Here is a 21,617-nt window from a genome sequence, read left to right as displayed (position 1 = left end):
AATGTTTCAAGCAGTAAGTCTATTCTTCTGGCACTGCTAAAAAGTTGGATCAATTTGAATCCAAACTCAACCAGATCTCTCTTTGAGTCAATTCATCCAAAGTGAACTGATCAAAACCGAAATTCTTCACACTGGGGAGAAGTAGAACTTGAATGTAGAGCAGATGGACTTTAAAGCAACCTTCCCCCCTCCCTTTTGCCCACCTCCTTCAGAAACAATCCCTTACACTGTTCTTTCCCACCCACATATTGCTTTTTATTCCATTAAACTGCAGTGATTAAAATTTCTGCAATGTAAAGCATGTTTTGCTTTCACAGAGTAATTTGTTTGGTACCTTACAAAAACATGATCATATTTTTTGTTTCGGAGTTTGCAGACTGATCTCTTTCCTTACCTTCCTGTAGGAAAATGTGGGGGTGAAGGAGGAGCTGAGGCATGTCAGGGTCTCCAGCCCAAAGCTGCCTGTGGTGGTGGCAGTGTAGTCATATTAATGTTAGATTGGTACAGTGGGATGACAGCAGGAGGGTGCAAAGGCTGAAATAAGGTGTTCCATTGCACGAGTCAGAAACATGGATCCTGTAATTATGCTCATTTAGCTCTGTTCCATCTTCCCTTGGGCAATGGAAAGGGAAGTAGTGTTAAAGTATAACTACTGTTAGCTTTGTTGGGATTGTCCCAAATTAGAGAGGGAGACAAAGTTATTAATGAAAGAACAGAATAATCTCCTTTTTTTTTTTTCTTTTTTTTTTTTGTTTTTTTTTTTGTTTTTTTGTTTTTTTGTTTTTCTCCTCACTTGAATGTTAGCACATCTTTGTGATGGCCACAGTTCTTTTTCTCAGTTTGATTTGGGGCATGCAAAAGTGTCTACTGCTTTCAGGTGTTTAAATTTATTTAAAATATTGGAGGGAGAGGAAGGAAACAAAAAATAAACTTGGAAAACAGAAAATATAACCTATTTAATCTAAATCCAGGTAAGAGAGTTGTGAACTGAAGAAAATGTCTTCTGGAGTGCATGAAGATTGATGTGTTACTTGGAGATACGCATCTGACAGCTTGGCAATGCCAAGTGACAGGTGATTACAGCCACTCCCCAGAACTATATTCGAAATGGATTTGGAAGGATGAATATATCTTCTGCCTAAATATTTCACGTTCAACTTCTTAGTCACCCTTTAGTATAGTTGTTTTAGTGATGAAGCCTAACTCTTGGCACCACTGTCAAGTCTCTGAACTTTCCTGAAGACCTAAAACCTGTAGGTCTGACAAGACACAATGAAATTCTGTTGTGGAGATGAGCAAAGAAACTCATACTGAATTTACTTTTTTGCTTCATCTGAGTGTTACCATTTCACTCCTTGGGCTAATTTTTCCTCACAAGTATTCTTAACTTCTTAACTGAACAGGAATTTACAGAGTATAAATACTGAAACCCTCCACGTATTTTTAAACAGGGACAGTAATTTCATGATAAGTAATCCCAGAAGTTGTTTTAGATTGTCATTGTAATTTTTAAAATCAAGTTCAGATGTTTTACTTGAATTTAAGCACTGAATATTTTAACCACTGTGCTTGCATTTAAAATACGATGCACTTCATTGAGGTCTCTAACTAAAGTGGATGAGACCAAATGATCATCAATTTAAAAATTAAGCCTCTTTGCCTCCAGATGTATTTACACGGATTCATATTAATAGACCTCAGAATTTTTTTCATTTTGCTTGTACAAGCTAGTGGCTGTTACTGTATCTTCTTTGATAATAAGCTATCTGAACATAGTCCTCTTCTTTCAGAAGTGAGTCTATTTTAATTTTTAAGCATTGAGAGACCACCACCCAGCCTGGCAGTGAAGATGCTGAGGATGGATGAGAACGGAGGTGTGCTCAAACGAGCTGCAGCCCTAAAGCTGCTCTCTGCTGTCCAAGGAGGAAATCAGAACTTGGTTGCAGTCAGTGCTTTTTCTCTGGAGTTAGTTCCTTTCTCCATTTCAAATCTGACTGGTAGAGAATAGCCACCCATGATTCCCCAGAGTACAGAGAGGTTTCCTGACACGCTGGAGCATCCTCATGATGCTCCCCTCCTGCAGGGCAGTCCCAAGCCATCTCTGGCCATATAAAGGCTTGGAAAGGTGCTGCAGTGTGACCCACTTGAGTGCTGATAACTCGTCTCAGGCTTCTGCCTTACCACTCCAGGTCTAATATTTTTTTTCTGGACTACAACAGGTTAAACAATGTCCAGCTAATTCCTGCGGAGAGCATTCATGATGTTTTTCACAGTGGCTACAGGATTTCACATTGAGACAAGCCCTTAATTATAGGACACTTCTTATGATTTAACCATTAATAATTAGCTTCCCAGATTTTTAGTTCTAAATAATTGCTAGAGCCATGGAGTCATTGTTGTGTATTATAAGTTGGAGTAATTGAGTGCAGCAGGTCTTTGTTAATTGTTCCTCTTATGCACATGCTAAATCCAAAAGTGTTGAAGTCGCTCTGGGACATTAATTTTAAACACAATTAAAACATCATAACCTGTTGGCAATTATTCTCAGTGCATTGTTTTGATATTGATGGATCCAGATCTGAGCACAGTAATTAAAAGGAACCACTGTTATTGTTGATCCCACAGATAAACAAATGTTGATTGCATGCTATGAACTGGTTAATCAAGTTTATTTAACTTGCTGTTAGTGATTCAACTCAGTGACTGTACTGGGGTGCTCTTTATTTGAGCCTAACAATGTAATGGTTCTGGCTCTCTCCAGCTGCTAAAGAGTTTCACTAATTCTCTAAACAGACTTCAGTAACATTTTAAAGAATGGCATTGTTAGATACACAAATTAAATCCAGCTTGAGACCAAGGAATTTTCCCTTAACATGAGACAAGCTTTGGGACCTTCCTGTCCCAACTGTTCCCTGTCCTGAGCAGCAGCAGAGATGATTATATTTCCTGAGGGGTGATTATGTTTTATGGGCAGGCTCTTTGGTTGGGTTTGATTTTGATGATACTGAAGTGTGCCATGTTTAGTCTTCCTTTGCTAATGCTCTTTAATCCTGTTTGAGAAACTAGTTCTGCTGCTGCAGAAGTTCTCATAAGGTGACACCCAGTTTTCAAGTCACAGGTCCACAACCAAAAAACCAGTCTCTCTTAGACTATCTCTACATTTTGGCTGTCCAGTTTGCTCAGGCCCCTTAGCAGCACTATCAATACCATGTACTGTCAGACGCAGCAGTGGGAGCATCTTGCTGTGGCCATGAAAGCAGCAACTCTGGACCAGTTTGGCATTGTCCCAAGGGGCTGCTCACTGGGACTGGGAAAGCCAAGAGATCAACTCTGTCTTGTGCTCTTGGCTATGGAAACTAAAGGTGCTGGCTAAAAGTAGATAGTTAAATTTTATTATTATTGTTGTAGTTGTTGCTGTTGTTGTCATCATTATTTTAGTCTTAGACTAATTTTCTAGGTATTTTTCCCCACGATGCATGGAGGGAAAGCCTTCTAAGGAGCTAGAATGCACTGATTCTCTTCTTATTAAGGTTCTTGGTACAAACACTACTGACCTCCATAGCTAACCCTGGTTTTGTGCAAGGCTGAAAAAGTTCCTTCCTTTCAGGCATTTAATGCTGGTATGTTTTGTACTTTCTTTTGTGTTATTTTAGGATAAGGTCTTTTTAAATGCCCTTAGTTTTAGAACTCTCAGTTTCTGTGCCCTGTGTACAGACAATGTCTTGATATGTCTTTCATGGTGCTGCTCCAGGCAGCTGCACTGGCTTTCTTTTTCCATCAGAGCTTTCTGAGTTACTTTACATTTCTTGGAGTTGGTGATGTTCAGTGTTCACTATTCCTGCAATAACCCTCTCATGCTTCCAGCTGGCTGTGAATGTAAATTGCAAGAGGCTCATTGCGATTGTCCAGACATTGGAAAACCTTGGTGTTAAAGGTACATTCCTTCATATCACAAAAGAAATATCAGATAAGTGGGATGGCTGGCCATCACTTCTCCTCCTAAAATAGTCCACAATCAGAATGAGCAGAAGGAAACCAGGGCCAGTAAAAACACTATTCTAAATAAAATCACACTGTTTTCTTTATAATTGCAGGGCAACTATAGGGGTATTCTGCTGGGAGCACTGTGCTGCAGGCCTTAAATGGCAGTGCTAATGTTTAAATTGTATTTACATCTTTTCTATGTTTTCCATGCCAGATTCCTGGGACTTTTGCCAGGTTCCAAGACCATATAGAATTAGTTGTTAAAAAGGAAAATAAATATTTCTGAAGTGCTAAAGAACATGTATGTCTTATCTAATGAACAATAGTTTTGTACATTTGTCAATTGTTCATTGCAATGTACTCAAATAACTTTTTTTTTTTTTTACTGGAAGGGGGAGGATAGGAGCATGAGGAGAGTGATCCTCCTTGAGCTTCTGTACAGAATTTATATATACACAAAACATTTCTGTACTCAGTGATCTAAGTAGACAGGATGACATTTCTGCCAGATCGAGATGTAGAAGGAAACGTAGGGGAATTTTCCTAGTCTGTCTGGGCTGGGTGGTTGAGAGGTCATTGCAAACCATTTGGCTCATGTTATATTGAAGTCAGAGTTGAAGAAAACTTGAAAGACCATATTATGCTAAGTCTGTTTAAAAAGACATCCAAGATATTGCTACCTGGTGTTGGAGTATGAATTTAAGTGAAAAATTGCCTATATTTATTAGTATGCTTATCAGTTATGCTTAGTTCTTAATTTAATTATTAAGTTGTCTGTGGACAACTTTCTGGTCTTGGTGCTGTAACTCAACACTAAGTTTGTTCCACCATCTCTGACTCGGTGTTATGATTTGGATAGACTAAATCAGCCTGATATTCTCTGCTAAATCAACACATGTGGCATCTGCTGGAATCTGTGGGATTTGATCTCATTCTTCTCAGCCACGCTATTTTTTGCCTTGCAGCCTGGTAGATCTATCGATTTTCATGCAGGCTGCTGGCCTCTGATCTGCCAAAAGAGAATTAGTTATATGTTTCTATATGTTTTGCTACTGAGGCTTCGAAATCCCTCTTAACCCAAGTCCCTGCTTACATATTGCTACCATTCATTTTTATTGGCTTCGCTAAAGTTGAATTCCTGTATCTTGATTTTCCCCCAGTTCATTCTCTGAGCGGCTTGAAAGAATCCAACTGAAAACAAAACCTCAAAGAGTTTATATAATGAATTACTTTTAAACTAGACGCTAAAAAAGACAGAGGAGCATTTATCAGGAATGTTTGTGGGCTTGGTGGTTACGAGCTTAAAAAAAAAAAAAATACCGTGTGGAAAGGCTTTTGTCCCATGACAGAGATTTAAGAGGCTGCGGGTTCGGATTCCAGCGGAGGCTCAGGCCTGTAATCGCGTTTGAAATGTTGCCTTTCACACGGCGGCGCGGCTGCCGCGGGGCGCGGGCCGGCTAGGGGCGGCGGCGGAGCCGTCACCTGTTGGGGCCGGGCCCGGGGCACCCCCGGAGCCGCTGCGGGGCCGGGGCCGGGCTCGGGGCACCCCCGGAGCCGTCACCTGTTGGGGCCGGGCCCCGAGTACCCCCGCAGCCGGGGCCGGGCTCGGGGCACCCCCGGAGCCGCCGCGGGGCCGGAGTCGGGGCCGGGCTCGGGGCTGCGCCGCCAGCCCAGCGCTTCCCCCCTCCTCCTCCTCCTCCTCCCCGAGCCCGGCGCTGACCGTGCCGCTCCGAGTTGGAGAGGGGAGCTAGTGCGGTAGGCAGGGACAATGGAGGAAAATGAGAGCCAGAAACTTGAGCTGTGCCTGGCTTGCCCAACAGACAGCAGGCAGACGAGGGGTAAGTAAACGGCGATAAAAGTAAGGTAAAGATGGAGTTACGTTTAAGCATGTCCCTCGTTGCTGCTTTATATAACTGGAGGCAGAATGCATGAAAAAGAAAAAAACAGCAATTTTTTCTTGTACTAATGGCTCTGCTGTGCACATTTCCCTAATAGTGGAAGTTTGCGAGTTTAACTTTCTCTCTGGAGAGGTGTCTGTGTGCCGTCCGAAGCCGGAGCACGCTGCATGGCTGTCACGGATGCGGATCCTGCCGGTGCGGAGGCGGAGGTGGGGACAGCGTGTCCCCTTCCCTGTAAATGCTCTGCCAGCCTCAGCTATGGCAGAGAAATAGCTCTTCCTTCCTGAAACTGGGTTTGAGCTCATCTTTACCTCGGGGTGTCTGCTAAAAGAGGGAGATCCACGGCAGATTGTGACAGGGTTAGTTTACTGTGAGTGAAACCACTGGGGTTTGTTCTGGAGCGAAGCCAGGGCTGTCTATGCAGGGTTTCCGCGGCGGCTCCGCCGCTGTGCATTCATACATTCACTGCTGCACTATCTATTTCCTATAAAGTGAACGAAAACTATTTCCTGGAGAATTCTGCGTGGGCCATTCCACGTGAAACATAACATTCAGGTAGCCTGACAAGCACCTAATCTAATCTATATCTGTTACAGTGTTTGTGGGACACCTGTGAACATTCCCATTTCCTGCATGTTGTATACCTCAAAAGCACTTCAGTAAAAGTTGTGTTACTGTGCTTCTGTGAAACAAATAGTACATGTGGTTTAAAAAAAAAAAAAAACAAAAAACCACACAATTTTATGTCAACAAATAGTGTATTAGCAATTTGGGAGTAAACAAAAAATGCTCTTCCTTTTTTTTTTTTTTTTTAATTGAGTGTTCATTAATTGATTGATGCTCTTTTGAATTACTTTTTAAGTAAAATTACTGAGCATTGCGAGCACCTTGTGTCTGTTTATGTTTAGTGGGACGGAAATCTTCACTTCAAGAATGTGTCTGACTAGGAAAAAAAAAAGCCTTCAGTAACACATTTCTTCTGTAGGGGTTGTATGAAACTGCCTCAGATCCATGTGGAGCTAGGAAAACAGAGGTCTGACCAGACTGATTCTATAGTTCCCAAAAATGTTGAGTGCTGAAAGCTCATAACCAAATGTAGTAGTTTTGGCCCCTATCCAAAATTTACATTGGAAAGAGAGCTAATTGTAAAGACAGTGAAGTAAATTAAAACAATTCCAAATACTATCACATTTACTGCTAACATAAATGTAACAGAGGCTGGTTTGACTCGTTGTTAAATCCATATTCTTTTTAAAAATTTTAGTATCGAATGGGGTTCGCTTCAAGACTCAGTTTCACGCTATCAGTATGGGTCAGGTCCACACTTGTTCCTGTCTGAAATTATTCTGAAAATGTTCTTTTCTCATGTCACCTGGGTTGCAAAACAGGACTATTAAAATCTTCATAGCATTTAAAGTAATGAAGCAAAGTGACTTTCCTGACCTTTGTAGACTTCATGGAGGCTGTGACTTAGAAGAATTACATACCAGGACATATCAAAGGACTTTTTTATTTTTCTATTTTTTTTCTCCTAGCTCACAGCCATTATCCGTCATGATAATCTTGCTGCTAATCCTAGACATACTCCTTCTACACTGCAGACATGGGCCTTTACTGTAGTAATGGGTGGTGGTGATGTTAAGAAATCTTGAAGCTTGTTTTCAGATCAGAAAGCAAATCAAGTGTAAGAGTTACTCGAATCTTTGGATAACCAAATTCCTCCCTTTCAATCAGCAAGTCGTGCTTTTAGTTGCCCTCTAGACTTGCTGCTTTATTGAACAGAAAGACCTTCAGCTTTTAGCTTCTGAAAATGAGGGAGGGAGGGAAGGAGGGAGACAAGCTTATCTCACACCTCCGTGTTTTCTATTCCCTTCTCTTTGCTCCTTTCCCAAGGAAGGTACTTGCATAATTTATCTTTTTCCTACTCTTAGCGCTCATCTGGGAACCATCACTTGATGTTTCACACATTTCACAGTTATCTGTGGAGATTGATTTGCTAGGCCTATTATCTTCACTTAGAAGATATGGAAGGTTTACCCCACGATGTTATTGAGCACTCCAAAATCCAGAAAATCTTTCTCAATTTTTCCTCCCTATAGCACTGTGGCATACACAGCATCTGTAGAACTGATGTGTCTCGAGATCCACAGGGGAGTTTCAGCAGCCCAGTGCCATTGAAGTCACTTATCCCTCTCCAGGAAATAGTTCAAAACATTTTTTTCAGCAGTTAGTAGAGAAAAAAACCCATACTGAAAGGCAAAAGATTTTGGTTTGCAAAGAAAGTCGTGTGCTGCTGTGTGGTGCAATGATACAGAACCAGGATCTTTCTGCATGCCCAAGTCAGCTTTCTGGCAAGATGAGAAATTAGTTTGCATAGTTTACATTCCTTTCTTTTCACTGGTATTTTTGCAGTATTTTCCAAATATATGAACAAAAAATAAGAGAATTTGTTGATCTTTCTAATTCAGTATAAGAAAAGTATGTTATTTTTGATTCATTTTCAAGGTTTCACCTAATAACAAACAGTGGTAAAACACTTCACTTGATATGTCTCTTTATGTGCCAAATAATTAGCTCTTTCTTAAAATATTAAAATTACTGAAGTGCGCAATAGAGAAAGACTTTGCATGAGAGATTTAGGACCCAAAATACACACTCATGAGTTCTGGGTTGTGCTTGTCAGCATAGGTTTACCTGCCTTCTTGAGGAAGTGCCTGCCATCACTTCAGTGATTGAAACTGCTGCTGTGACTGTACTTTGAGGGCTTATACCAAATTGCTGCACTCAGTCATCCATGCTCGTGCTGACTCCCTCCAGCTCCAAGAAAATCCCTTATTTTATGTCTGTGCCTTTGTTCCAGCAGCCTCAGGGATATAACCTCTAGGCTCTTTGCACAACAAATTAAACATGGTAAATTCCATCCAGTCCCAGCCTACCTGGTTTCCCTCCCATGTAAAATCCACTGAAATGCCTGTGCAGCTTTCAGAAACTGTTTTCACTTGAGTGTATCTGGATTAGCCATCCTGGCTTCTTGCAAGCAAAATTTTCCTGTTTGCCATTTTTCTCAAACAAGCTCAGTGTACCTGGTGGCTCATTCTCTGACTTTTCAATAAGCAGAGAGGATGGCTGTTTCTTAATTGAGTTGTGCCCAAAAATGTTGAGTGCATGCGTGTTTGTACACGAAGGTGAGGCTGCTGCTCTGAAGGTTTAACCAGGATTGTGCTCCTAAGGTCTTAGAAGGTGCTATGAAGCTCACAGATGACATTTTGAATCTGTGTGAGAGTAAGACTTCCCTGTGAACCAAACCTGCTCACAAAGTTCTGTCCAGATCTGTGCTCTCATCAAACCACACCTGCAGTCTGTGCCCCTGTGCTTGCATCTGCTTTCAGGATAGGTTTCCATGAATGCAAACAAGAGGGCATTATTGAAAATTTTGGAGCCCTTCAAAAGTATAGGGAGTTTACAGAAACATGGAAAGTCATTGAGGAGCAGGGCCAAGTTCTGTTACAGAACCCAAGGAAATGGATTCCCTGTGTGAATTGGTGGGACATCCAGCAGCGGCTCCACCGATGAAGGATTTGGTTTAATATTACTGTTCCATGGCATGTGGCAGGCAATTGACAATGCACACCAGAAAGCTGAGAAATCCTCAGCATAAAATCCTGAGGCAAGTGGTGTGCCTACCACACACAGTGTCAGAATGACTGACTGAACCATAAAAAGAAGTGAGTAGGTGTCTGTTTCCAAATAGTGGTGCTGTGTAATGGCAGCACACGGGAGAAACATCAGGGGGAGGATAAGGGGCTCTGAGGCAAAAAGTGCCAGACAGAGAGAAATAAAGATTTATTCAAAACAGGTAGAAGAAGGAGCTCCCTGCTCCTGGGGAGGTGCTGGAAAGGGTTAACATTCAGGGGCATGAGAGTCTGAGTCTGTCTGGTAAAGATGAGGAAGGCCACATCAGACTTGGAGAGGCCTTTTCAGTACTTCAGGTTTTTGCTAGGTTTTTTTTTTTTTTCCTTTGCTGACAAAGGAGCGAGGGTTTTTTTCAAAGGTATTAGGTAACAAGGCTCCAGTCTACAAGTTTTTGAGCACCAGAGGGTTCATGTTACAGAGTTACCTGAAGATAAGCCAGTACTTACATACCCACAGTGTCTGCCTATCTCTTTACAAATGTTGTCGCGATCTTTGGTCTTAAAGTAGATTTTAAAGTAGTAAAATTTATCTGAGTTTATTTTTTTCCCTTTTTTTTAGATCACACAGGACTTGCTTTTATTCTATTTCTTAATAAATGGTTTATGGAAAAATGATGTAGAATTTTCCAGCCCACTGTCCTGAGACATATAAAATCCGAGGGAGATCTGTGAAATTTAAAACCAGACCGCAGTCAAAAATCAGGAAAAAGAGACTCCCAAACCCTCTTATTATTTTCTAGGTGTTTCAGAACATGTTGAAAACACACTGAAAAAAAAAAGATTAAGTATTAAAATCTGCTCTGTCAAAGGAATTTTATCAGTTTATATCCTTAAGGATACTAGTTATGGGGCCATTAAGTGTTCTGGACCCTATTGAAGAAATCTGTTTCTTCTTGTAGATAGCATTCTGTAGAGCTTAAAGGTCAGGGAATAAGGGCCCTGTCAGATCTTCTTTTCAAGTCACATAGGTAAACTTGATACAAAAGGAACATCTACTTTAATGATACTCACTTTTCTATGAGGCAATACTGCAGTTATGTGATAAAAGTAGATAAGTATGTGCATAGCTTATATAAGGGATTATTTCTGGGCCACTGTGTATATGCCTAATGATGCAGCACATGCCATTGCACACTGCCAGACTTTTTTAAAAGTAACTAGCTCTCATATCAATCTTTTTTCCCATTTTGCTACTAATGTCAATGTTAGTATTAAGTTTTTATAATATAAACTGTTTGGTTTTGGTTTTTGTTTCTCTTCAGACCAGGCAAAACCCGGTTTGCATGTAACATCACTGGACGATGCAGAATGCCTCCGATCTAAAGAGCTCCTTTCGACCGCGAGCAGTCACACTTCTTCCAGCTCAAAGTCCACCCGCAACATCCCTCGAAGACATACAGTAGGTGGCCCTCGCAGTTCCAAAGAAATACTGGGAATGCAAACCTCAGAAATGGACAGGAAGAGAGAGGCTTTTCTTGAGCATCTGAAACAGAAATATCCCCACCATGCCACAGCAATAATGGGACACCAGGAGAGACTGAGAGATCAGGTAAGGAAGGCAAATTTGTATCATGTCTTTGTTTAACAGTCCTTAAAACTCCTACAAAATTGAGTGTTGCTTCATTACAAAAGGTGAGAATGTAACAAAGTATGAAACATATTTTTTGGACGTGGCCTGAGATTCAGATGTAGCCTTGAAATTCAAAGAAACAAAATCGATCTGTTCATTATTACCTCGGAACTGTTTGTTGAAACTGACGTTTCTGAAGAGCTTTCCCTTTTTTGTAGAGCATACACAGAGAAAGGAGTGAAGGTGAGACTCTTGATCTTAGTATATGAGTCTCAATCTACTTTTCACAGCTGAAGGGAAAATATGGAACAGCTGCTAACTTCTGTTACACTTTCAGCATTGGCACCGCTGCCTGGGAGAAAAGAAAATACCTGCAGAATGTGTCTGTATGCTTTAGCTGTCTCTGTTACCCTTTCATTTGCTTTCTTTTCTATTTTTGAGTTTTGTAATGCAAACAGAACAGGCTTACCCATAACTATCTGCCTCCTCCAGGGAGCTTTGGCACCCACATTTGTCTGTCAGCAGCATACCTGAGGGTGGAGTGCCTCTGCCCGCAGTTGCTTTCCAGCAGTGAGCAGTCGATGTGGGGTCAGAGCAGAGGTGACACGCTGATGTATCTCTCAGAGCAGGTGGAGGCTGCCGACCTTCTGAATTCAGGGAATGCCACGCAAGGATCTCTTCCTAACTCTGGACTCTGGTTTTGGGTGCAAAAACAGAGTTCAATCTGCTCAGGCAATCTACCTTAATTAATTTTTTTTCCATCAAGCATCAGAATTTGGAGTTTGGTCTAAAAAAATCTTGTGCTTGTTATTCTCAGTTTAACAAATGATTGACAGCAAGCCTTTTTGTAGAAGTTCATTTTTCTTAGTCGTTTATAGGTGTTTCAGTACTAACAGCAAATTAAGTGTAAATAAGGAATAAAAATGAGTTGGAAAAACATTGTACTCTGTTATGGAAGCTCTTAGTGAATTCCAAGCTTCTTTGAAGCTTTGCACATTTGAGAGGCTTTGAAGATCAGACTGTTACAGGTTTGGAAAGATTGTAATTTGTTAACTCACCCCTAGACCTTCTCTTTTACAGGGTCTCTAGAGATCCCAGGTGCTATCACTGTTAGAATCCATCTGTATCCAGCTAAAATTGTTGCAAGACTTCAGCTCTAATGAGGATGATCTATTCCTTATTTTTAAACAGTCTTACTCCTTTTTTTTTTTTTTTTTAAGTCTGGACTTTTTTTCCTCCCCACTTATCTCTTCCATGAACTTTAGTGACTGTGTGGAATGTGCTGGGTGGTGGATAAAGATAGCATACAAATTAAATAAAGGGGGTGGGAGGGGGGCGAAATCCAGAGATTAGATCTTTTGGAGTCATGTAAATATTTAGTTCCAGTGTTGCAGACACTGCAAACCTAGTTTGAACAGCCTGCAGCATTACACCCTACACATTACACCCTACACATTTTGTAATTTGAGCTTTTTCTGAAGGCAGTAAATTACAGAAGGAATGCAGTAACTGCTCTTGATATTTGTTTAAAATGTGTCTTCCTTGCTAAATTTACGGAGGGTAAAATTCATTCTCCTGCTTCTAGTTTTTGGTGGTTAGACATATGGATTATATGTGTTGTGTGTAATGAGTTTTTTAACAATTTCAAAACAAAATAACTTTAAAACTACTATTAGAGCATTGAAATGTATTTCTTGAAAGTGGGAAATACTGAAGACTGTAGCCATTCAGCCTTACTTTAAAAAGTATAAACTGAACCAAAACCACATGAAAACATGCAGTTGAATGTAAGGAAGGTGCTTAGTTGGCATGTGATGTATCAACTGGCTCATCAGATGCAATAAGACTATGATGATCATAGCATTACAATTCAGAGAGGTATTTTATTACCAATTGTGTCTCTGTGTGCACACCCACATATCAGTATTTGGTGTGTGTGTGTTTGTGTGTGTTTATATGTAACTGTATATAGATACACATAAGTATGTGTGTATAAATATATATACACACAGCTGTGTGTGTGCATGTATGTGTACGTATGATGCGTGATTTCTTAGCCACTCCATGAGTAAGACTGTAGTATAATTTTGCCTTGAAGGGTGTATATGTGTGTTTAGCATCCATACTTCCTTTTTTTCACCCTTATATATGTAAGTGTGTAGCAGTGGTATAGAAGACAAACTACATGCACATATAGTAGGTATGTATATGTAACATATACATGTATCACAAACAAAATTTTGTATGGGAAGACATGATTTAAAATGTCCCATTTTATATTAAAATGTCACAATTTATTTTCCAGGTTCCTTTCCAGGTTCCTTTTCTCCCTTCTAACTTCTTCAGCTGCTCCAATATCTGGAAAGTGTCAACATTGTCCATGGTGGGAATTTCCCCATTGTAGGACACCTACCAAGGATGGTAGTTAATGCAACACTGTTTCCTAATATCTCTGTCAAATAGTGCAGCTGAAACATAAAATACCCCAGTATTTACAGTCAGGAGGTAGCCCCTGGTATATCATTAAATTTCTCTTCCAGGTTGCTCTAAACCCTGTCAGCTCCACAACCAATAGAAAATCAAGATTAGTAATTGTCTGGTTTCTCCTATGTGAACATTCTTCTCTTATCCATTTTAGCCATCATTATCTGAGTATGGCAAACTGACTCCTTGTTTGCAGGAAATAAACATCAGGGAAAAAATATTTGATGCTGCCACATCCTACTGTATCACTTCCACCAGCAAGGGCAGCTGAATGTTGTCTGCATCTTCCACTATGCACTAATGGCTTCCTCCAGGCTTCATTTATTTAGATAAATCCCTCCCCGGATATGCCTCCTGAGGACTCATTTCTGCTCCTGATAATCTGCCACAAATCAGAAGTACAATCATGGCCAGGTAAAATGCCAGCAGGGATTACTGATGGTTAGCTAATGTGATGACCTGAAACCTCCCAGCTGTGCACACAGATCATTTCTCCTCTGAAGGTTTGTGGCCTTGTTTGTGATGCCCCATTCTGGAAAGGAAAGCTCACAGAGGCAGGGACCATCTTTATTTGCACACGGGGCTTGGGCTATTGCAGCAAGGCAAATAGCCTGCAGCTGAGCTGGTCTGTGGTAAACTGGAGCATGACTTTGCAGCAGCCTGGAGGGGTGCAGGCACGCCTTGTGCACCCCAGCACAGGAGAGTGCAGCACCCAATGGCCACAGCTCTGCCACCCACAGCCCAGCAGCTCACCCTCACATTGCAGCTTTTCCCCCTTCTAAGATAAGTCCACAGCTGGGAACCAGAGCTCCCTCCACCTGGAAGCCTGTAAAGCCGAGGAACAAAATTTTTTTTTTTTAGGTAATGCAAGTTTCTGCAGGAGCTTTAAATACCGTACCTCTGCCAAGGCTGTCTCATCTATGGTAATGAAAGGAAGGTGCTAATGTAATCTCCAGGAAAGTTAGAAAGAAAACAAAGCAAGGAAGAAACAGTCTGGGATGTCTTCAGTTTCAGACAGTGTGAATCATCTGCTGTGGAGCTCATGGAAGGACACGGTCACCTGCTTAGGTGAGGTTTACTCTGATCAGCAGAGAAGGAAAGCAGGAACGAGTGTAAAAGCTGGGGCTGTAGCTGCAAGCATGAAAAGGAGTTAGCAATTAAGAGGTTAAAATGCTAACCTGGCAGTGGGAGGGGGTAATCCCTGCTGTGAACCTGTTTTACAAGTCACCTCTAAAAAAACCTTTCTGAGGGGCAGAGAACAAAAATGAATGTGTAGAAATTTTTCTGAGCAGGAGCTTGTGAGCCTGGGGTAAGAAAGTGAGCTGGAAGAAGTTTGCCACAGCTTTCTTTAGTTGTTGTTTGACAAGGAAATAGGCTGGGAGGTGTGGAAGGGTCAGGATCAGCTCTAGTGCTTCAGGCAGTGCTCCGTGAAGAAGAAATTTTATTGGCAAACTAAATTAGATTTCAGTCAATTAAAAACAAAACCCAAATCCTTCCGGTGCCTTTGCAGGTCCGATTGCCGAGAAAATGGTGGTTGAGAGTTTTTTGTTGTGTTCATTTAGATCTGAACATGACAGGTAACTCTGGCATCTGGGCAGGTGTGGCTAAGGTTACCATGGAGATCCATGATGTCATGCTTGATAGAGCATGTCAAGACAGCTAATCTAACATGTAGATGTTCCAAAAGTCCCATAGGCCAGGACTAAGCTTTATGCAAATAACAAAGTTACTCTGCAAAAGGGCGAAAGGAAACACGGCTGAGATATGGCGTGCTTTCTACCTGGCAGCTTGAAAGGATTATTACAGACTTCATCATAAATTAAAACTTTTGGAACTAAAAGAAGTGGATTTCAGACCGTCTCTGGCCTCACCTGTGGAATCTCACATTTCGGTAAATAAGCCTCTTTCTGTTTCTGCCCTTGCTGTGAAAAAATGCTTTTGAAATCGTGGAGTTTGCTTCACCACGTTCCTGCTGGCAGCAGCGCTGAGTCAATAAAGCAAGTTTTCTGGCAGTGCATGTTCCCTTTTCTCTTTCAAAAATGAGTTCTTTATTGAATGAACTAAGAATTCGGAATTATTTGAAAGGCATTGTAATGTATCATGTTGATTATGTGAATCATGCTGTAAAAATTTCCTAGGTAGTGTTTTGGAGGAGAAACTAAGAATGGAGACACTGTATTTATTTGTAGATTATTGCCAGATGTCTCTCCTTTAACTGTTAAAATAGAACTCTAAAATTACAACAGCATTTATTCCAGGATTTGATATCTGTTAAAATACTGAAGCTTTTTGTTTTTTACATGAATCGCAGTATCAGTTGGTTAAACTGATTTTGAGTGTATGTTTTGATATAGGTAGCATTTGAGCACTTCTTAATAGATTTTTTTCCTTGGCTAAAACTACATTAGTAGAGGGTAAACGTATTGCGAGGTGAAAGTCGAGCAACAAACAGAAAGGCTATTGGGACTTTGGGATTTGAGGTATAAACAAAAAGGGATAGTTTCGGTCCCTCTGGAGAGACAGTAAATGCCCTGTGTTCTTAGCTGCAAGCGCTTCGGTGCTCGCATCAGACAGGACGGATGAAGTAAACAGCCGTAGGTAAGGGATGGCCCCCTCTGGCACGGCAGGATGGGATAACGGGAAGCAGCCTTGGAGCTGCAGGGTTCACTTGCTTCAAATCGCTCAGTGAGGAATGGAAACGGGTGCGTCCGGGTGGGAGAGCCTGGGGACAACGCCCGAGCATAAAAATGTGGAAAGAGACAAACCGTAATGTTCTAACTAAGACTACTGAGAGATAGGAACTTGAGAGGAGCTACTCTTCCATGTAGATCCTCAGTAGGCTTTAGGCAGTGAGGGGGTTGTGGAATATGGTAAGCACATTGTCTAATTCCAGGTGAAAAAACAGGGTATAAAGGTTTTCTGATATTCTACATTGCTTGATTAGGCAAGGTTAAATAAACATTTTTGGAATGTGTAGTGACTTTTAATGTGAAAGAATTAACTAGAAGTTAAGAAATCACTTTAAAAATAGATTATTTTTTTTTAGTCACAACTCTCTTGCTTTTACATCCAGTTATATCTTGAAACTGAGTTATTAATGGCAATTTTTAAAATTCATTTCAATTTAACCTTTCCCCCAGAGCCTGAGTGTACTTATTTTGTACTTGCTTATGTACAAATAACAATATGTAAAATGAACTCTTATATTTTGCGTTCATTACATGGTTGCTGTTGATGCCATGGAATTGGGAGAAACTGATTTAGTGTTAATACTGCATGAACACTTCGTTGGTCTGTGCAAGTTAAAAAACAGAGTTAAAAATACATTCAGTTTTAAAATGTGAAGAATGTGATTTTAATCTGGATATGCTGCATTTTTTTCTAGTTGGGAACATCCATTCATTGAATTACCCCTTGGTTCACATACTGCTGTACTTAACATGTCATCAAAAAATGCCTCTTTGTATCTGAGAAGTGAGCGCCGTACACCCAGACCTTGCTGTTGTGTCGGCATGGGCTGTAGGTATTTGTGCTGGGAAAAGGAAAGTTTCAGAAGTTGTTGGAGGTGATTTCTGTGAGTTCCTGCCTCCTCTCCAGCAATGGGCACTGCTTCCCAGCCCGGCTGAGGCAGCAGTTCCCTGTCCCTGGGCAGGCTGTGTGACCCAGCACGCTCAGGAACGGGGACCCTCGCCAGTGTCCACACCTGTCCCCTGTCTCACCTGCGTCTGGTGCTACAATTTATTGCTTTCCAGGGCCACCCTAAGTTAAGGGCAACTGCTCCTGTTTTACACTGTTACAAGCACATAAGAAAAGCTATGAAAATGAACATATGCAACATGGTTAGGAGGTTGAATCTCTGCTGGATTCCAAGCCCTTAGCTTTTGTTTATGGAAGGACATGAGATGACATGTCCATTTGTTTTGAGTTGAAACATGCTCTTTAGCCCCCAGATAGTGCTGTGATTGCAAGATATTTATAAATAGCTTGATAGATAAAGGAACAAAGAGCTGGATTTACTTTGCATTCACTCAAAGTGAAAATGCTGAGGAAGAAGAATATTCCTAATAGAGTGTCTCAGTGGAAAGTCTTTCAATTTTACCCTCTAGTTTATAAAAGTAAGGCGACTTATTAAGGTACATAGTAAACTACTAGCCCTAAGGTATCTCTGAGAGTAAATGAAGTTTAACTAGATTGTTGATATTTGCTTTGATAAATACAAGTTTCTTCATTTATATCTATCAGTTAAAAGTAATCTGAAAAGCTGGGGTTTTCTTGAAAAAGCAAACAAAACAAAGCTGCAAAAAGGCTAATAAAGCAATTCCTTTTCTTTTTCCTTCCCTCCCCCGTGCAAACCACACACCAATGCAGTTACTTTGCCCCAACAGGATTAGTAACTTTTTTTCTGTGGCAACGCCTCTGCATTTTAAACAGTGTGTATTGTTTGTAACTCAGAAATCCCAGGCAGTTGTTCGTACTTACCTTTGTTCATGTGAATTTTATACATATATTTTTCTAATCTAATTTTATGACAAGCAAAAGTATTTTTAGAATGCTTTGTATTCAGTTGACTGAGTAAATGCCTGCAGTAATCTTGTTCCAGTACCTATTGTTAAATCCAGTAAAGAATCTAGGACTTTGGTATCCCTTAAAGCATATTTCAGGCAGCTGCCTTCAAAAGTGTTGCCCATGGAAACCTCGCCCAGTTATTGTAGACACCTGAGATTCCTTAGGTTTCAGAAACTTAAGCTTTTCTGGCCCAGAATGTCCTGAGGCATTTATAGGTGTGTTTTTGCACATACTGGGCTTAGCACTCGTTCTTTCTGGGTTGCCTCTGTTGATGGCTGCCAAAATCTGCCCTGAAAGAGCCAGCAGGGCCCTGCCTGGGGGGTGGGTTCAGTGCAGCACTGGCTCCTTCAGTAGAGCTGAGGAGGAGTGTCTGCACAAAGGATGCTTTGCCACTGCCTCCTCTTCCAGCTCTGCTTTTAAACCAGACCACCTCCAGTTGCTTCCTGCCCGGCTCAGGGATGAACAGCATCCTCAGGACACCATTTTAGATGGGGCTTCTTGGTGATCTCTAAATCCCAAAATTAATTTCAAGCCCCTTATTTACTTATGACAGCACAGTAAGTTTGTCACAGAAGTGATAATGAAAGTCTGCAAGCTCTGGTCTACAGACACTTTTGGCCATGCTGGTTTTGAGCAGGTGTTCTCACTTGGCCATAGCTCTGGAGGTGCTGCAGAAGGTGTGAGGAGCACTTGTCTGGCAGATGATCACAGCCAGGCAGAGGTGTTGGGTGAAGGCAGCAGGTTGTGCTGGTGGTAGTGCTGAGGTGACAGTGTGACTTCCCTGGCCATTGGTCAAGGCTCCCTCTGTAACCTGTGAGTAGCCTCAGAAGTGGTGAATTTACTGTGTCCAAAAGCCATTTTCCTGCAAATGGTTGTGAATATGCTTGGGTTGTTCTTGTTGCAGCTGAATAATCCTGTTAGCTTCTCATTGGGAAGCACTTTTGTGCTATTTGCACATTGTCAGTTGGGATGGGAGCACATTTCTATGTCAGTCATTAGCAAAGTAAATGCACCTCTGGACTATTGCTGCTGCTTTACAGCATTTTTCAGTTGATCTTCTAACAAAGGCAGATTGCACTGAAGTCACCTGATCAACTGGTTTGGTTTAACTGTGGTCACTGGGATTTAAATGTCTTTTCTGAGCTCAAATAGGAGAACAAGAGTAAATAAGACAAGCCAATTGCTTATGTACATATATTTCAATTTCCTTTGTCTTCAAATGAGTTGAGTACACCAGGAAAAACAGTGCTATTGTTAAAACTTCGGCCAACACCTGTGACTCTGACAGCTGCCCCTGAGATGTGTGTTTTTAATGTTCACCCAGTCATGGTAATTGTGCCAGTTCAGTAAATTCGGAATCTGTGGTATCAAGTTGTGCATCTTGACATAGCAAGTCAATGCAGGGACTTTTGGTTAGTCAAGAATCTTTTGAATGGTCCTCTTTTGGTGGATTTTTCCTCTTGTGGATTTTTTGTCCCAGTTAGTACCTTTTGTGCTACTGTATTTTGTGTGACCCCTTGTGCAGGGGATTGTAGTGATTCCACTTATTCACTAGGAGATTGCTGCCTTAGTAAGCACTGAGCAGTGTCATTTACTTCAGTTTAGGAAAGATTTTCATTGGTTGATCAATACACTGCCATAGGTGTACTTCCCTTAAAAAAAAAGTCTAAAATTCAAAATTAGTTCTTAAGGAAAGGAAGAGAGAAGCTATTCTCTTAGGTTATTTTTTGTAATCTTTGGATTACAAAATCCAGACGGCAAATAATATGTTTTTCACCATGAGTTCTGCCTCTTAAGGGCAATTTCTTAACACCTGTGAGGTGGTGGATGTGAGATAATCAGCCATCGTGTGTTCTGATCTTTAGTAGTTACAGATTATTTTGTCCCACATCTTGAGATTTATCTTCCAAAATTATCTTCTTGCTAGTTGTAAGACTGGATCTTCCTGATACCTACATGAATGTCCAGTTTGGTTTTGTATTGCTGAATTCTTGACTGCGTTAGTGTCTCATGACTGAAAATTTCAGGGTTCAATTAAGACTGTGTCAGCTTCTAAGGGGTTTCTTACACATTTCTTACACATACCTTTAATAAACTATCTTCATTGCAATTATTTCATTCAAAAGAGAAAATCTAGTTGTACTTCAATTTCAATTGAAGCTAAATATTTCTTCAGTCTGGAGGTAGATATCTGTCCTTCAAGAGAGGAGGAAGGCAGCAAGAAAATGTAGAGTGGGAAAACAGAGTTAAAAGGTTTGGTTTTTTTATTTGAAAGAAGTTGACTCTGCTTTTAAATCCTACATGATATGTTCTTTTCAGATACACTTCCTGCCAGATGAGCAAGCAGAGACTTTTCCAATTTGCACCTATGTTGTGGGTATGTGGGTGTCTAAAGTTTGGAAACAGACCTGCTGTCAATGTTTATGTATGAGCTTTGGGCTTTCTTCCACTGTGCTTTGAAAGCATAATTTTAGCTGCATTTATTAATTTGTAGCCCTATTTTTAGTAACACAAAATACTATACATCAGACTGTTGTAATTAGTAGGAAACTACTCACAGAAGGAACAAATATTTGACTTTGATTAGAATAAGTAAAAAGAAATGTCACTTATTTCCCATTGGCTGAACAAATAAACTATTGCATGACATTGGTCGGTTGATTTAAATGAGAGTAAATATTGTTTGGAAGGAAGAATTATTTTTTAGAATAATGTAAAAAAATAATTTAAAAGTACACTTGTAACATAAATGCTTCCATTTTAAAAGTGTACCCCAAAAATTAGAACATTTATAAAATTTTTCGTAGATCTAAACAAAGTGTTTATTTTTTTTTACAGAGAAGTGATAATTTGAGTAAATTCGTGATCTACTTATATTTCTATTATATATTTCCCTAAAAGTCTGTAAAGAAAAACCCCCTTCAAAACCTCACTGATACTGTGTGCCAATTTCACTTTTTCATTATAGACATCACATGATCATTATTTTTTAAAAAAAGCTATTTCATATTAAAATTGTTTAATAAACAGACAACATTTTGTCAACGTCTACTGCCTAGGGATGTGGGAGAGCCCCTGTGTTCTGTTCTTAGACTGGGATCACCACAGTAAAGTAATTACCACGATTTGTCAGTAACTACTGCAGTATTTTCAGGTTTTTTAGAGGATGTCTATTGTTCCAATTTGTTTGCTAATCCAAGCTGCCATCTTTTTGGCTAATACTAGGTCCAGCACTGGGAATAAAGGCAGGATGGTGCCTCCTGCCAGCCTCTGGCACGTGTGGGTGAGCGGGGCAGAGCAGGGTTTCTGACTACACACACCAGGGACTCTGCTTTACCAGAGACCATTAGTATGGTGTCTGTCACTGGGGAATTTAAATGAAAACATGTGATAGAAACCGCATCCAGCCTTTCTGCAAGTCGG

The 21,617-nt window shown here is 40.6% G+C and overlaps 1 protein-coding gene across 8 annotated transcripts in view; it reads left to right on the top strand.

The window, feature by feature from the left end:
• The window catches only part of KIAA1217 (KIAA1217 ortholog), a 334,572-nt gene that overhangs the window by 152,477 nt on the left and 160,478 nt on the right, over window positions 1–21,617 (top strand). For 6 of the 8 annotated variants that reach the window (XM_088160506.1, XM_088160491.1, XM_088160497.1 and 3 more), the window contains exon 2: window positions 10,837–11,123. In XM_088160506.1, the coding sequence (XP_088016632.1) occupies window positions 10,837–11,123 (287 nt within the window). Of the gene's footprint in view, window positions 1–5,705; window positions 5,823–10,836; window positions 11,124–21,617 lie in introns of those variants that run through there. The other 2 variants (XM_014882179.2, XM_014882167.2) reach the window with 1 other exon arrangement.

Source organism: Sturnus vulgaris, chromosome 1, assembly GCF_052056855.1.
Source record: "Sturnus vulgaris isolate bStuVul1 chromosome 1, bStuVul1.hap1, whole genome shotgun sequence".
NCBI classification, from domain to species: domain Eukaryota; kingdom Metazoa; phylum Chordata; class Aves; order Passeriformes; family Sturnidae; genus Sturnus; species Sturnus vulgaris.
Note: the sequence above shows the minus strand (reverse complement) of the source record. Positions and strands in the feature narration are given on the sequence as shown.